This window comes from Erithacus rubecula (genome assembly GCF_903797595.1).
Source record: "Erithacus rubecula genome assembly, chromosome: 1".
In the NCBI taxonomy this organism is placed as follows: domain Eukaryota; kingdom Metazoa; phylum Chordata; class Aves; order Passeriformes; family Muscicapidae; genus Erithacus; species Erithacus rubecula.
In genome coordinates, this window is record NC_136658.1 from 99,647,652 (window position 1) to 99,663,570 (window position 15,919).

General features: G+C 40.2%; 1 protein-coding gene across 3 annotated transcripts in view; it reads left to right on the plus strand.

The window, feature by feature from the left end:
• The first annotated feature begins 1,329 nt into the window (after positions 1–1,329).
• The window catches only part of POLA1 (DNA polymerase alpha 1, catalytic subunit), a 187,448-nt gene continuing 172,858 nt past the window's right edge, over positions 1,330–15,919 (plus strand). The window contains exons 1-12 of one of the 3 annotated variants that reach the window (XM_079311094.1): positions 1,330–1,534; positions 2,952–3,076; positions 4,045–4,141; positions 4,580–4,660; positions 5,427–5,542; positions 5,793–5,855; positions 7,287–7,385; positions 8,183–8,378; positions 8,591–8,780; positions 9,683–9,858; positions 13,215–13,327; positions 13,780–13,896. In XM_079311094.1, coding sequence (XP_079167220.1) covers positions 1,504–1,534; positions 2,952–3,076; positions 4,045–4,141; positions 4,580–4,660; positions 5,427–5,542; positions 5,793–5,855; positions 7,287–7,385; positions 8,183–8,378; positions 8,591–8,780; positions 9,683–9,858; positions 13,215–13,327; positions 13,780–13,896 — 1,404 coding nt within the window. In that variant the 5' untranslated portion in view covers positions 1,330–1,503. The remainder of the gene's footprint in view (positions 1,535–2,951; positions 3,077–4,044; positions 4,142–4,579; positions 4,661–5,426; positions 5,543–5,792; positions 5,856–7,286; positions 7,386–8,182; positions 8,379–8,590; positions 8,781–9,682; positions 9,859–13,214; positions 13,328–13,779; positions 13,897–15,919) is intronic. The other 2 variants (XM_079311095.1, XM_079311096.1) reach the window with 2 other exon arrangements.

Sequence of the window (15,919 nt, forward strand, 5' to 3'; positions counted from 1 at the left end):
AGAACCCTGTGGTGCCACCTGCCATTGCAAGAAGCTGGAGTCAGTGCCTGCATATCTTCACGAGCAGTAAATGCTTCTCCACAAAATTCTACAAAAGATGGTGGAAGGTTTTTTGAGTAATGACTGGGAGCAATGATTTTTTTGGACAAAACATTGAGGTTAATATGTAGTGAAACAGCACAAACGCCATCCACTTCCCTGCATTTCTGAATGCACACACAGACAGATCTGAACCCTTTTAGAAAAGAGGACTTGTAAAGCTTCATGTGTCTTAACTGAAGCTTTTAAAACCTTCTCCCATCTATGCTTGAAACTGAAATATATAATTTTCTGGACACAGTCCTTGCTCCTCAGCTGAAGGCTATTATATAAGTACTCTTAACACATTTGAGTGAAGGTATCTCTGTGTCATCAAAATGAAGAGAATATACCCCACCTCCCCATCCTGGGGATGAAGCCAAGGCTATGCAAGGACAAAGGCGGGTCTTTCTCAGAGCCTTCCACACACTTGGCCTCTTCAGATATCAGAAATCCAGTCTGAATATTTTTTTATTATTTTTCCCACTGTAACAAAGAATAAAATAAAAAGAGGTTTGGAAAACAGCAGGACATCCAGTATATATAAACTGTATGTGCACATAATTGTAACTATATAAAATGCATTTATATTAAATGTATATACACACACACACACACACACACATACATACATATATATATATATATTGTCACTAAGCTGGTCAGCCACTACCTGCCTCTGAAAGACTATAGGGAGTCATTTAGTGAAGTTCCTGAAACTTGTAATAGATCATCGTACCTACTTGAAAGATGTAAAAAGAAGACGTGGCTCCTATATGTGTTAGTCCTGTCATGATCACTGTTCGACCGTCAGCGGTTCAGGTGGATGGAAACAGTGTGGGAAATCCCTCTTTCTCCCGCTGAGAACGCTGTTGCGGGATAGCTCACGCTCCAGCCTGGCTCCAACTCAGCCTCCTCCCAGCTCAGGGGCTATATTTTATACATGACATTTAAACGTGATGTATTTATGACAAGGCCTTTAAACATGGCATTGCCTCAGCTGCGGCACCCCTGCAGCAGATGGAGCCCTGCTCAGATCCCTCAGACGGAACTGGCGGGCCCTGGCGCCACACAAACGCCTGCAAGGCCGCCGCACCAGCGCCGGGCCCGGCGCGGGTCTCGGGCCGCGGTGCAGGCCTCTCGCAGGAGGCGGCTCCGCCCGGCTCGGAGCTCCGCTCCCGCCCAGGGCCCCGCGGAGCGGGACGCGGCCGGGCCCTTCCCGCGGGCCGCGCTCCCTGCGCTCCCGGCTGCGCTCCCGCCCAGGGCCCCGCGGGGGCGGGACGCGGCCGGGCCCTTCCCGCGGGCCGCGCTCCCTGCGCGCCCGGGGCGGCCCCGCCCCCGCGCTCGCTGATTGGATGCGGCCCCGGCGGCGGCGCGCGGGGCTCCCGTCTCGCGCCACTTTCGGGAGCCTTTGGCGCGAGCGCCATGGCCGAGAGCGGCGCTCGGGGCCGGGACGGTGAGACCCGGGGGCGGCGGGGCGGCCGGTGCCCCTGTCCTTGTCCTCCTGCCTATCCTCGTCCCTCGCAGGCGCCGGCGTTTCGCTGTCAGGCCGGGGACACCCGGCAGCGGCGCTGGCGGCGGCGAGCGCGCGCGCACCGGGCGCGGGAGCGCGCGTGCGCGGCGGGCGGGCGCGCGGGGGGCAGAGAGCGCCGCGCGAGGTCCCGCGCCCCTCGCGTGGGGCTCGGCGGGGCCGCGCCCGGCCGCCCTCACGGCGGGACCCTCTGCGGGGGCGCGGAGCGGGGGATCCGCCCGGCGGCGGGCTCGGGCCGCGCGGCCCCGCGCCGGCGGTGCAGCCCCGCAGAGGGTGAGGCGGCTCTCACGGGTCGCCGCTCCGGCGGGAGCACTCTGAGACCAGGGAACGGCGGCGGGTGCGGATGGTCCCGGCCGGGGCTGGGAACGCGCTTGTCCCAGAGGTGCGCGTTGCCTGAGGCGCTGGCGTACAGTAAAGGCGGAGGAGTGACGGGAGATAACCGCGCCCGAAGCGGTCCGCCTTTGGAGTTGTCCCCCATGGGGCAGCAGGCGGTGTAAAAGCCGCTTTGACCCCAGCCCTTAGCAATACAAATCCGGACAAATACAAATCCGGACGCCTCCAGGGTGCAGCTCTGGTCGCAGGCCGGTGTCCCGCTGCCGCCGGGAGCGGACTGTCCTGCCCCTCCGGCCCCTGGCCAGCCTCGGCTTCCTCTGCCTGCGCGGGGTGTTCAGCCGCTCACACTGAACCTGCAGCCTTGTCCTGGGCTGTTTGTTTGCTTTTGGAAGTTGGATTGGGTCCATTTGTTCCCTGTCGTCAAATAAGTGTTCCTCCTCCCAAATTAAGAGAAACAAAAAGGGTCAGGAGAAGTAGAAAGCATCTTGCAGGGGAAAATGTTTGGAAGGGAAGGAAGTGGAAGCAGAAAAGGGGCGTCAGCTGTCAAAAAATTACTAGTGTGTCTCAATCTGGTCGCACTCAAAGGTTGCGAAACCGCCTAAAACATCACTGCTTTGTAGCAGTGTAGGCCTTCTGTAAGTCTGGTATTCCTGAGTTGTCATGGAGACGTGCAAAATAAAAGGAGCTGGAAATTCCCAAGGAAGGGGTATGGGGGGAGCTCTTACAGGGAAAGGCGCATGAGATTTGAGAGGTGCTTTGGAAACCGAGCTGGTGGCTTCACACTGAATGTGAGCTGGCATGAGAGGGCTGTTTGAGCTCCCCATCAGGCCATGCCTTCAGTATCACTCCAGAATTGCCTTAGAAACAGCCATCTGTGGCTGTTTTTAGCCAGGTAGGTTTTGGTTTTTAGCAAAACTGCAGTCATCTATTAATGCATCACTGAACACTTAAGTACCAAAGCTAACAGCTCATTGTTAAACTGTTTTCTCTTGTTTTTAATTAATTACAGCTATGAGTGAGTCTGGAAGTTTTGCAGCATCACGTTCTAGACGTGAGAGGAAGAATAGAAGAGGCCAGCAAGAAGCACTTGAACGTCTGAAAAAAGCTAAAGCTGGGGAAAAATTAAAATATGAGGTGAAATTTCCTCATCTTCTTAATTAAAAGTGAATGTGAGCTGAGAAACTTCATCACCATTTGTAGATATGTAAAATTACAGGAAACAAGCCTTTCAGATCAGCTTTTGTGTTTTTAAAAGTGTATGTTTTTCTGAATGTATCTGTAGTTTTGTGCTTTCTAATATAATTTATTTCTAATATAATAATTTCTTTCAGTTTTCAAAACTAACTCAGTTTTGTTAACTGCAAGTCAAATATGCTTGCCATTGCTTGAGAACTATGTCACAGGGAAGGACCAATTTTTAAAATTCATTATTAATGTTATGATAGGAAGTACTTTTTTTTAAATTTCAGATGCTTTTAAACTTTAATTTCAGAGCTTTATGTGCCTGAATTCCATTAATATTGGTATGCTGTGTTTCCACAAAGAGACCAAAATTTAAGTGGTGGAACTGAAATCTGGCAGTGTAATATTGATACTGTAACATTGGCCAATCCTGATGCCAACAGGAAGTGACTTTCTCATTGAGGTGAATAAATGTAAAGAAACCAGAAGTCCGTAGATCATTAACATGCAAATTTTCTCTGAGCACTCTGCTTGGGTACATGAAATTCCTTTCCTATTCATTGAACTCAGATTGGTGTTTGAGAGTACAGCCAAGGCCAGAAGTCTCCACTGCTGTTTTTTCTTTGTAAACATTTTTTTTGGTAATATGAAATGAGCAATAAAGCAAGTAATTTTCAAATGAATTCTTTGCTAATGCTGAAGTAGATTTTGAGTTTCAGTATACTATAATTTAAAAAATTCATAACTTGATAACAGTCTTTTTTTACTGCCAAAAAAGAAACAATGAATAACTGCTTACTAGTTGTGAACAGTGTAGCAATGTAGAAACCCTGCATGCATTCCTGGGAACTTTTATATTCTGAGTATCTGCAGTATGGATGTTATGGAAACTGTTAATCCTCAGTTTACCTTAACTGTAGGTTGAGGAGTTCACGGGTGTTTATGATGAAATAGATGAGGATGAATACTCCAAGATGGTCAGGGACCGCCAGGATGATGACTGGATTGTTGATGATGGTAAGTTAAGATTTATTTGGACAGTTATTTTGGTTCTAGTGTTCTAACTCAGGCATCATAATGTTCGTGCTTTGAGGTAAGTTATTGTTAGTACATTCTTAAAATTTGTTTTAGGAGATAAGAGAAAGGCAGTCTTTTAATGGAAATTAATCTTTGCATTGTTCTCTTAGTAATTTGTTAGGATGGTAATGACAGTATTTTTGAAATTTTATTTCCAGTTATCAGTGTTACAATTTTACAAAAAAGTAGCTATTGATAATTTCTAAGTAAATATGTAAGAATATATTTAGTCAAATAGAAGATACAGCTGAGAGTGCTGTAGTTTTTAATACTTGCTTTTGTAACGTTTGCTGCATATTAAAGGGGGAAAAGTGTTTAAATATCAGGAATATCAGAAGACAGAATTTAAACTGCAATTTTTCAACTATTTTTCTACAGATGGGACAGGTTATATAGAAGATGGAAGGGAAATCTTTGATGAAGACCTGGATGATGATGCTCTTTGTTCCACTAAGAAAGGTAACTTGCATGTGACTGCTGAAAAATGTCTGCCAGGGTCTTTTAAAAGGTACCCAAAATGGGCAACTTCCTGTCATCAGTATGTGTGATAAATATGGCCAAATGACAGATTACTTGAAGCTCTGTCAATCTGTGCCTGTGGATTGTGTTCAGCCCCAGTGATGCAGAGGATGGAGGCTCACAAATTGAGGTCACATCACTGTTAACTGGCTTGGCAAGACGGGGCACTGCTGCTCACAGTCTTGTGTGGAATGGGAATTCACTTCTAGAACAAATGCATCTGGAAGGAGTCTTGCTTTTCAAAGCCAGTGCCTAAAAGATGTGTGGTCTTGACCACTAAAATACTTGGATGCTTGTAAGAATCTAGGATCATATGTTTTTTTTCTGAACTTTTTTATGGAATCTGGTGACAAACTGAGAAACTGAGTCTGATGTTGAGAATCCAAGGTTAGTGCCAAACTAGTGCCATTTTTTTTTTTTTCCTGGAGATGCTTCCATGTAAAGTATCTTTGTCAATTTTCTGGAGTATGTGAAATGCATCTCTGACATGACTAGAAAAGGGTGGTGAGAGGATTTTTTTCATTTCTTTGTGTGTGCAAGACAGCTGCTGCAAAACTGAAAGATGACTAGGCTTTATTACAGTCAGAAGTGTGAAGGTAGAATAATTAAACTACCTTGGCTATCTATCCCTGCTAATAACTGGACCTGTAAACATTGAACTTTTATTACGTAAAACTCACTATTTAAATTTTTTTTGTTTTGGTAGGAAAAGGTGGCAAAACATCTACAATTGATAAAAAGAATGTGAAAAAATCTGTGGTGTCAAAGCCAAACACAATTAAGTCTATGTTTATGGCCAGTGCTGGGAAGAAAAATACAGATGTAAGTTTTTACATTTTTGAATTTAAATATTTCTGACTTGTTCACAGTTGTAGTGGGAGTGGAGTAAATCAAAGGCTCATTTTAGTTCCTTGTATCTAGCAAGACAAACTTCTATTATGATCTCTTGTGTATGGAACATTTCTGAAAATGTTGTGTTTGTTTTGTGAAAATCCTCTAGTCATTTACTGCTGTTCTCCTGTTTGGATTTGCACATCTAACTGAGAACTGCTTGGCTAATCTTATCTTACAGAAAACTGTGGACCTGTCCAAGGATGATTTACTTGGGGATATTCTTCAAGATATTAGTGCTGAAGTAAGTATGTTATAAAATCTGTTGGAAACAACCTTAATCCATTAATTTGTTGTGGAACATACCAAGGAAATACATTTTTTTGTGAAACTAGACAATCTAAGACTGATTTCCTCTGTAGCACATCTCATTGGTGTATTCCATGTGTGGTTGCTATCTGCCTGTTGTCTTCACCATGCAGATGTTGCATGACTGCATTGCTTGGTAAGGCAATACCCCTCTGACCTGGTTACAGATGGGTTATATTAAGATGATGTGGAGCCTGTGTTAATGCAGCCTTCAAGGTTTTAGTCACAGTGGGGTAAAAGAGGACTTGGCTGCTCTGAATTGTGTGCTGTATATATGTGACCACACCTTAGCCAGGGAACTGTAGGACATCTCCATCTGATCTGTGTGGGTTCATGGGAGGAGCTGAGGGAGCAGTGTTTCAGCAGGTGATGTAACCTGGATCTCTGTCTGCCTCCTGCTTCCCCAAATTTGCTGCAGAGAACCAGGTTTACACTCACTTGGAGGCAGGAGTGCAGGATGCCTGTTGTGACAGGGTTGGACTGTCTCAAATACCTAATGCCCTTTTAGCAAGATTTATTAAAACCAAAAGGATTTCTCACATGTAGATGTTGAAACTGCTGGAGGTACTGGGGAGATACTGAGATGGAATATGTTGAACCATAATAAGCTTGTGTTTTTTCAGCACAGTAAAGGGTGTAGGATGTCTCAATGTGAAGTTATTCTCTTAGTTTTGTGCTCTTCTTACTTTACTCCTCCCTGTGGCATCTGATTGAGGCTATAAAACCTACCATGACTATAACCCCCCTGCCCACCCCCCTGGTATTGTTAAAGATGCATTCCAATGCTGTCAAATTTGTAGAACATTGATTAGGGAAAATAATAATTACACTATGGCTTCTATTTACTTAAATACTAGTTAGCTGCTGATTTTTTATGTTATTTGTTTTGCAAAATTTCTTTTGTTATTAGCTGTTGATAAGGTTAAGTATAAAATATCTGTACATGTAAATAAGTTAAAGTGTATTTTCCTGTAGCAGAACAGTGGAGCACTTCTGCCTTTCAAGAGGCATGTATGTTCAAAACTATTGCTTCAGCAGACATGAAAAATAGCATAAATTATTCTGATACTTGTGCAATAAAGGCAGGGTGAATTATTAAAATTTCCACTGTTTGAAAACTGTTTCACTTATTGATGGCAGTTTTTCTCAGATTGTTTCCTCCCCCAAAAAATCTAGTGTGTGTCTTCATGGGCTGATTGCTCTGGTAACATTGTTTTATGGGTCTGGTTTTCATATCAGGAGGTGTTTTCTTCATCAGCCAAAAGTATTGATGTGCCTCTTTGATGGAAAATGTTACTAACCAAGGCAGAAGAAAACACTAAACAACTCTTCCTTTTGTCACTTTCTCTGTTCTTTCAATATTCAGACAGTCCAGCTAAGTCCACCACCAGTTATAATGCTGAAAAGGAAAAGATCTGCTGGAGTACCACTCAATCCTTTCTCTGTGCAATCCCAAACTTCTAAGGTAAAGGGGAAAAGAAAAATGTTCTCATTATTAACAATCACTAATTTATGTTTTTATTGATTTTAGTACTGTTGACTTTTATGTCTCCTCCTGGAAATTAACTTTTTCCTTGGCTTTCATAGCAGTGTTACAGTGTAACTTTGTGCTTTTCTTTCTTCGTTGCCTTTCATGTGAACACATAAACAGTACAATTAGTTTTGTGTTTGTAGTATAGTAGGAATTTGTAGCTGTTGCACTTGACAGGTGAAACTGCATGAAGATGAGTTTCTGCTGGGTCTCTTTTCCAAAGAGTAGAAAAGACCCTTGGGGCAAGGAGAGAAGGATGGGAGGTGAAATAAGCAGGAGTGTGGAATAGGATAAGAAAACCAAGTGTTTGTAGAAATGGAAAGCAAATAGAAAATTAAAGCTATGGGTAGAAGTTTGCCCTAGTGGAAGATTTTGGAGTAAAAGGAGGATGGGCTGCTAAGAATTGAGGGTTAACATTTTGTTAGGAGTTCTGGTAAATGGAAAGGACTTCATAGCTGGAAATACAATTAGATAGTTGGTGATGGTCTGTAGAAGGAAAATGGAGTAGTCAGTTGTGAGTTGCCACTCATCTTAACAGTTGTGTTCAAAACTAGAAGCAATTGGGAAAAAAAGTGAAGAGGTAGTAAGAGAGGATCATGGTGCAAAATATGTGGAATTTTTCCTCCAGCCCTGGCCACTAGATCTGCAAATAGGAAGTGAAAGTTTTTGTTTTTTTTTTCTTCTTTGCTCTTACAAGATTATTTTTAACTCATGGTGGAAATGTTTTTCAGGTGATCACCCCTGTATCAAAGAAAGCTCCTGCTCATGTCAGAAAGGAAACTCCTCCTCCAGCTTCATTTCATCCTAAACATCCCAATTACACAGCAAAATCTGTCAGAGTCTCTGAAAATGAGGACACCAAGCATGTGCAAAAACCTTTAGAAAATGAGGGAATAGTGAAGGCGTTAGGAGAGAAAGCTACTAAAGGTATCAAAAGTAAATGAAAACCCAAATCTGGAAACTCTTTAAATATGATATAGTAGTGTTAAAACACTTGTTAAATTATGTTACCTTAAGCATGATATTTTGTTTCTATCTAAGCTATCTTAATACTGTATTTTATGGTCATACTTACAGTGTTCTATCTCTGCATACTGCTATAGTATGCAGTGTGTCATTTTAATGATTCAAACCTTTAGTTCTACTTGCAGCACTTCCAGATGATGATCAGGGAATGATGCACTTTGATGAGGAGGACTTTGATGAACCTATGGAAGCAGAGCATGTGGAAACTATACCTGAAACAGCAGAAAACTTGAAAAGAAACAATGAAATTGAGAAGAAAGAAACAGAACAGCTGGAATCCGGCAAGAAAGAGACATCAGTGTTGTAAGAATCTCTTTTTCCTCTTTTTTTTCTTCCACTAAGAAGCCTCTCAATTTCCATAAACCTTATATTTATCTTCATTTTTGTCAAAGAGATAATTGTGATATAGGCAAAATGGTAATAATTCTATGTAATGCTTTTTTTTTGTGGTTACATTAGGGATAATAATGTGCTGATAGCTACTTAATTGAAAAGTATTTAATGTTTTTGGGATCTAGCATGTGACTGTGTTTCAGCACACTGAGGTGACTCAATGTAGATGTTGAATAGTGAACTTTGATGTCAGTAAGCAAAACCAAAGAATTTCTAGCAATACTTATTCTAAGTGAATCTGAAAGTATTTCATAATAGATGTAGGTAAAAGTTATTGTTGCTAAAAGTAATGGTGAACAGCTATGTCTTTGGAAATAGGAAAAAAGGTGGGCTTTTCCCTGATTTTGTTTTTTTTTTAAATTGTTTAGAAAATCTTGAATCATATGTTTCCATAATAAAATATTTCAAACTGTAAAATGATTGAATGATGCAAAAGACCTAAGCATCTAATGACTGAAAAGGTAGTTTTGTTGAAATAATCTGTCGTTCCCACTAAGCAACTTGTATAGATGGATGGATATATTTGATAGGTAAAGACTTGAATTGACCAAGGCTGAAGTACCAGGTCACTGATTTTTTTAAAGCCTGTATGTGGTGTATCAAGAACCATATTTAAATCTGGGTTTCTGTTTTTGTCACTCCATCCCTCTTTTCAGAAGAAATCTGAGGAAACCAAAATATTGGGAATGTTGCTTGGTAGTGAAAGAAAAACAAAAGGCTGAGAATATAGGCCTGGAACAAAAGCAAAATGGTGATTATACCAAAGGCCGAATTTTGATTGTCTTTTTATTCTTCTGCAAAACCTGCAGAAGTTGTTCTCTCCCAGGTCTCTCGTGTTGGGACAGAATTGATGAGGATGAAGTTGATCTAGTAGCAGCAGAAGTTCAGCTGGACCCCAACCTCCTTCCACTTGTGAATGGGGAAAGTGATGATCAAGTCTTAAAATTTTATTGGCTGGATGCTTATGAAGATCAGTTCAGTCAGCCAGGTAACTGTTCAGTTAAAGGCAGAAAATGCTAATCTGATTATTTTTGTTCAGATTTTCCTTTTTTCAGACTTGACTAAGTTGCATCCAGTTACCCTTTGTCTCTGTGCTCTAAGATATTCATCTCTTGTTTTTCTGTACCTCTGTCTGCAGAGCAGGGCACTGTGGCTGGGAGAAGAATGTCATTTCTTGGCCTAGTATAGAGGTAGGGAAGTAAAAGGAACTTACTAGCACTCACTGTTCAGTGTTGGTGACCCATTGTCCCTCTTAAAATTTTATATGCTCCAGGAACAAGCTGAAGTTGTTAATTTCTTGCTCAGTGATACATCTGAGCATGCTTTCTTGTTTTTGGAACAGTAGCCCAAAATTCATGTGGTTGCACAAAGAGCCTGTGCAATAGCAGTTGCATGATTTTATACAAAGGAAGGGTATGTCTGTCAAGGGAAGAAGGTGGTCTGAAAAACATAAGGTCTGTCTTGTATTTCTTACCCCTCATTCAAACTCTCCAAACCATGAAGATTTGTCTTTGAATTAAGATTGGTAAGATACTCTGTGCAGCTGAAGTGTGAATCCTAGCTCTCATAGTCTTCAAATTGCATAATTCTGATCACAGCTCTGACAAAACTATTTGTGTTCATATCTGTTGTGGGGACTTCCCATCCATCCCCTCATTTCATCAGCAGCTTTAGAATCTTGGGTTTCTAGTTTGTGCTTCATGTGTGTTTACCAGAAGGTTCTTTCACATGTTGTTGGAGGTTTTTTTCAGTTGAAGCTGTAAGCATTGAGTCAGATACATTTCTTTGTTAACACCTTTTGTTGTGAGTTGGGTTGCCAAACTTAAATATGAGACTGTGCTGGGCTGAACAGCTTGGTGATGGGAGTGGTATAATCATAGATATCTTGATGAAATCAATGGCTCTAATATAAAATTGCTACTTTTAAAGAACACGCTATTGTTATTTTTCCTTTTTTTTGTCTTATAAGTCGGTGATTGCTGAATGGAACATAATTATGAAAAGATTTCTGTTCCTCGCATACAAGGAGTGTTCTTTTCTCATTATGACTTTTTCAGGATTGAATAATAAAGACTGCACCTGTTTTCAATTAGTAATGTAGAAGGGAAAATTTTGATATTGCTTTTTGTTTAACATGTTCATGATCTTTGTTTATGACTCATTTGCTGTGATGTCAAATGCATTGCCTGAAGAGTAAATACTATAGCATAATCATAAGACTCTTTCAAACTTAATGATTTTTTGGAGGCTTTCTTTTCATAATTCCCTTTATGGTCTTAGGCAGAGAACTCGAGAATTGTGATCCTATTAACATTTTAAAGAAATAACGAATAAAACCTGCCCTTATTTTTTTTTTTCCTCCTCTGCAAGACATTTTCCCTGGGTCTTGACTTTGCTTACCTTTTGGTTCATTTAGTAGCACACTCTTTCTTTTCAAAGGCTTTGATTTATAAGCTTTATTCGTATTTTTTCTTTCTTTATTCTTTCCATGGTCTTGCAGGGGATAGGGCCTGCTATCTCTAAGTTGATTTTTTTTTGTTGTTTTTTTGTATTGCATGAAGTGTCTCTGAAAACTCTTTGAAGTTAGTTCTGCTTTTACTGTCTGTGGGGGTGGTAGTGTGTGTCAGTGTTCAACTGGATTATCTCAAAAGGTTCCTTCCTTCCATTCTAAATTAATCTGACTCTGTGAAGTCTGGTTATTAAGACTACTTATTTGTCTGTGCTAGAGTTGATAGAAGTTTGTCTTTGCAATCCAGGCAGCTTTTTACCCTATCTTTGACTGGCTCATTTATCCTTCTTTCTACCTCGTCTGCTTATATGTGCTCTCTGACAGATTAACTACTCCATGCTCTTTAATATTTCCAGCTGTTCAAGCAGTCAGCTGCTGTTTTGTGGTCTCACAGTTTCATCTCTCTGTATGATACAAACCTGTCTTAGGTAGAGTTTTTTTCTATCCCTTAACAAAAAAGTGGAAGACTGCTGGGGACAAGAACTTCATCTTCCCTGTCACTTAGATCTGCAATTGGAGCTCTTTCTCGATACTTCTATTCAAACTGTCTAAATCTTCAAGATTGCCTCTGTATTAAAATTTCTTAAGATACTTTGTGCAGCTGAAACTTGTATCCTTGCTCTTATCATCTTCAAAACTGCTGCATTCTCTGTCCTTGACAAAAGTAGTCTTGTTCACATCTATTCCAAGCACTCAGAAAATGATTTTTTCATAGCCTGTCACTTTGACTTTGTCATCCATCTTAGTGCATCTTCACTGATTTTATCTTTGATCTAATGGAGTAAGAAAGGTACCTTTATGTCTGATAGATCTCTTGGCAAAGATAAATTATAGTTCTTAACCAAGGACTTGTTTGTGCATTGCCAGGCCAAGGAGAAATGCAGATGCCAAAATCTTCTATGCATGAAACCCTGTTTCTGAGACAGTCAGGTTATATGGAGCTTGAAGGGAAGCTGGTACAGCCAGGTTTCTGAGTTGTACTTGGAAGTTTTTTGTACTTGTAATTTGCAAACTGACAGTTGGGTGGCTTGTTACTATGTTATCTTGAAGTTTGACATAATTCAATTACCAGTTTGCAGCATTTTGTGCTATTGCCAAGTTCTCTGGGCTCAATGTCAATGTAATGACGTTGTCAACAGTCAGTTGCCACTAGTCCTGCTCTCTATAATATAATAATATAATGAGTGTCTCCCTTGGTTACAACTGCTGTCTTAGCACCCAGGATTCCTAGGAATGTCTGGCATCTTCTGGTGTTCTCATTTGTTAAAAATAGTCACTTGAAAGCTCATCTGCTTCTAGTTGTTGTCTTTAGGTGTGTTTCTACAGATTTTATTGTTATTAATACAGTCTTGATCTCATGATACTGAAGTGTAGGGGAAAGGAGTTAATTGCACTGGTCTAGCTGAAGAGTGAAAAACTATAGATAACACGTTAGAGGATTGATTGACAGGATAGACATTCTGATAATCTTCAGCTTTCACTGACATCTATCTCCTTCCTCCCTCTCCAGGGATTATCAAAGTAATACAGGCAGCAATGGAATATCAGAACAGAATTCTGAGACTGGCTGTGTAATGCCATTTTGAATTTTACATACCAGGTGTTACTATAGCAATCGAGGTAGAGACATGAAGAATGATAACAGGTGTCTGCTTGTAAAACTGATGTTTAAAACAGTTTTGAATGTGCTGATACATTGGAAAGATTTGTTGTTCAAGGACTTAACACAGAAATGGTTGTTTCAATGCAAAAAATCCATTGTAAGCTGCTTCAAGTAAGATTAGAAATTATTAATTTTAAACTTGCATATTGAATTCTTTGCCCTTCTCCCTTAGGTGTGGTATTTTTGTTTGGCAAAGTTTGGATTGAATCTGCAACCACCTATGTCAGCTGTTGTGTGACAGTGAAAAATATTGAGAGAACTGTTTATCTGCTGCCACGTGAAACAGTAAGTGTGACTTTTAAGCACGTCAGACATAAGTACCTTTCATTCTGCTTGTGGCAGGTTATGAGTTTAGCAGTGTTTATGGAAGCTGTTGGAAGCCAGTGTTGTCTGATGTAGGTGGTAAAGACAGTGTGTACACAATATATCACATGTGAGCTGCAGAGTAGAGCCCTGTGACTTCCCCTGAACCTAACTAATAACTGCAGACAAATTTTTACCCTTAGACTTGCTGCTTAGCAAATAAAGAGGTTGTGAAGTATTACTAGAAAGGATAGTGCTTTTTAAACATTTTGTTTCAAGTAATATTTTCTAAATTTGGGATTTCTTGGCTGATTGTATTTTAGTTTTTCCTTAAAAAAGAGATACATGATTCATAATAGCAAAGTAAAATTCAACTTATTGTCATGTCTGCTGGCATTTTTGTTAATTTGTAAAACCTCACTTCTGTTTTTGAGGAAATCGACCTATCAACTGGTAAAGAGACAGAGACTCCAGTAACTATAATGAGTGTTTTCAAGGAATTTAATGACAGCATTTCACCAAAGTACAAGATCATGAAGTTCAAATCCAAGGTTTGTTTGCAAGCATTGTATCTGGTCATTTTCTGTTCTGATTTGTAAGGTGGGGAGGCTGTTGAAACACTGGGCAGGGAGGGAAGTTGTGCCAAAATGCAAATATAAAATCCTGATGTGTAAATGGATCTGCTTGTAAAAACATTCAAAATAGCTATATTCCTTTAAGAATGGTCAATTTGCAGCATGGTTGTTCCACCAGAAATTTAAATGATGCTTTTGTAAATACTCACTCATTAACTTCTTTAAAACTGGGTTGAATGTCAAGACTGGCTTGCTGAGCTGTTTTTGAGAATACAGAACAGAAATTCTGATACCTAAAGCCTTAGTATCAGCTCATACTGTCAGAGTTAAAAAGGAAAGATTGTGTTGTCCAGTGGATAAGTCAGTACTCTCGGATTATACTGTCTTTACATTTGACCAGATATCTTACTGAACTTTATCTCTTGGCATTTCTCATCCTTCTTCTCACCTTCACAGATTGATCTTTTTAGAGTGCATGCTGTTCAGAGTGTGGATTGTCATAGTGTAGCTATGCAGGAGGTAACAAGTGAGGACTGCCATTCAGTCTTGAAAGCTGTTCTGTGCTTGGAGTTATGGGCAATAGTCTTAAAAGTGTTATTTTGCTGTGCTCTGTTAGCTCACCAAATCTTTAAAATGACATTGGAAAAATAAAATATTGCTATAATGGAAACTTCGTGCATAAATTAATATATAACTTGTCATGAGTTGTTGGGGAAAGAGCTGATACTGCTGATAATGTTGCAGATTTGGACTGAATTAGTTTGCTAGTGTCAGAGCTTTATTATTCACTTACATAGAGCATTTGCCTTTTACAGGAGAGGGGCATAGGGTAGGAGGGGAAATGTGGCAAACTTTCAGGTTAGGGGAAAAATCTGTTCTGACTGAGTGATCAGAAAAGTTTGTATTTCTTGAAATAACATATCATTAATCTGGCAAAGCTGATTTTCATTAGTTGTAACTTTCACCATCCTGGCAATCTTGTGATTTCACAGGATTCATTCCTGAATAGTTAATCAGTGAGATGACAAGTAAAAATGCAGGAAGAATGGAATTTAACAATATGTAAATGAGGGAAAATAAAAACAGTTTGTGTTGTTATTCAAGTTGGAAAGATTCAAGGAGGTCATCTTATCCAGAGCCAGCTAGAGTAATTCTGAAAGTTGTTAAAAGGAAAATGTGAGCAGTGTTTCTCAAATAGCAAAGTCATGCAAGACATGACATCTTTTCAGCAACTTGTAGCTTAGTGTGTTATTTACAGAGTTCAGGGTAAATGGATGTGACATTACTACTTTGTAAAAACCTTATTTTTTCTCTAGCTTATTTTCTCTCTCAAAACTCTGATGTAAATTTCAGTTTTTCAGTTTTCTGTTATTTCTCCTGTATTCTTGATTATAACATAATTGCATGTGGGATCAGGAGTAAATATACTCAGAATGGAGTAAATTAAGCTAGAGATAAAAACCAAGTTGCTGATAGCTCACTGTTCAAAAATCCTTTCAGAAATGAGGGAAAGAACTGAAAGAAACATTTTTTCATTAAAAGAGAGGATGAAAACACTTATATTCAAGAAAGTAAAGAGGGAGAAGGATCTCCAATAAGAGGGAGATCTGCTTACAGAAGCCTGGGAAACCTCCATCTTTTCCATGATGTGCCAAGTAAGAATACTGTGAATGAGGTAATAGAGTAATGTAGTTGAACGTTCAAAGATGGCTCTTAAAAATCAAGGTAGAGCCTGTCAAATTTTTACTGAGCTTACACAGAACTCAGGGCAAAAGACCCAACAGTCTTGTCTGGGTACCTGGCAATAGCACCCATGGGGTCCTTGGATGTAACACAAGAGTAGGAAAGTGGCAGCACTAAGACACTGTTGAAATTTTTCCTTAAATATTGTAACACTTGGTCACCCTCATGAGGAAAGATTAACTCAAGTGACTACAGGTACAAAAGATGGCAATTAGAAGGATGAGACAAAAGGAGCCTCAGCTATACCAGAGATGAC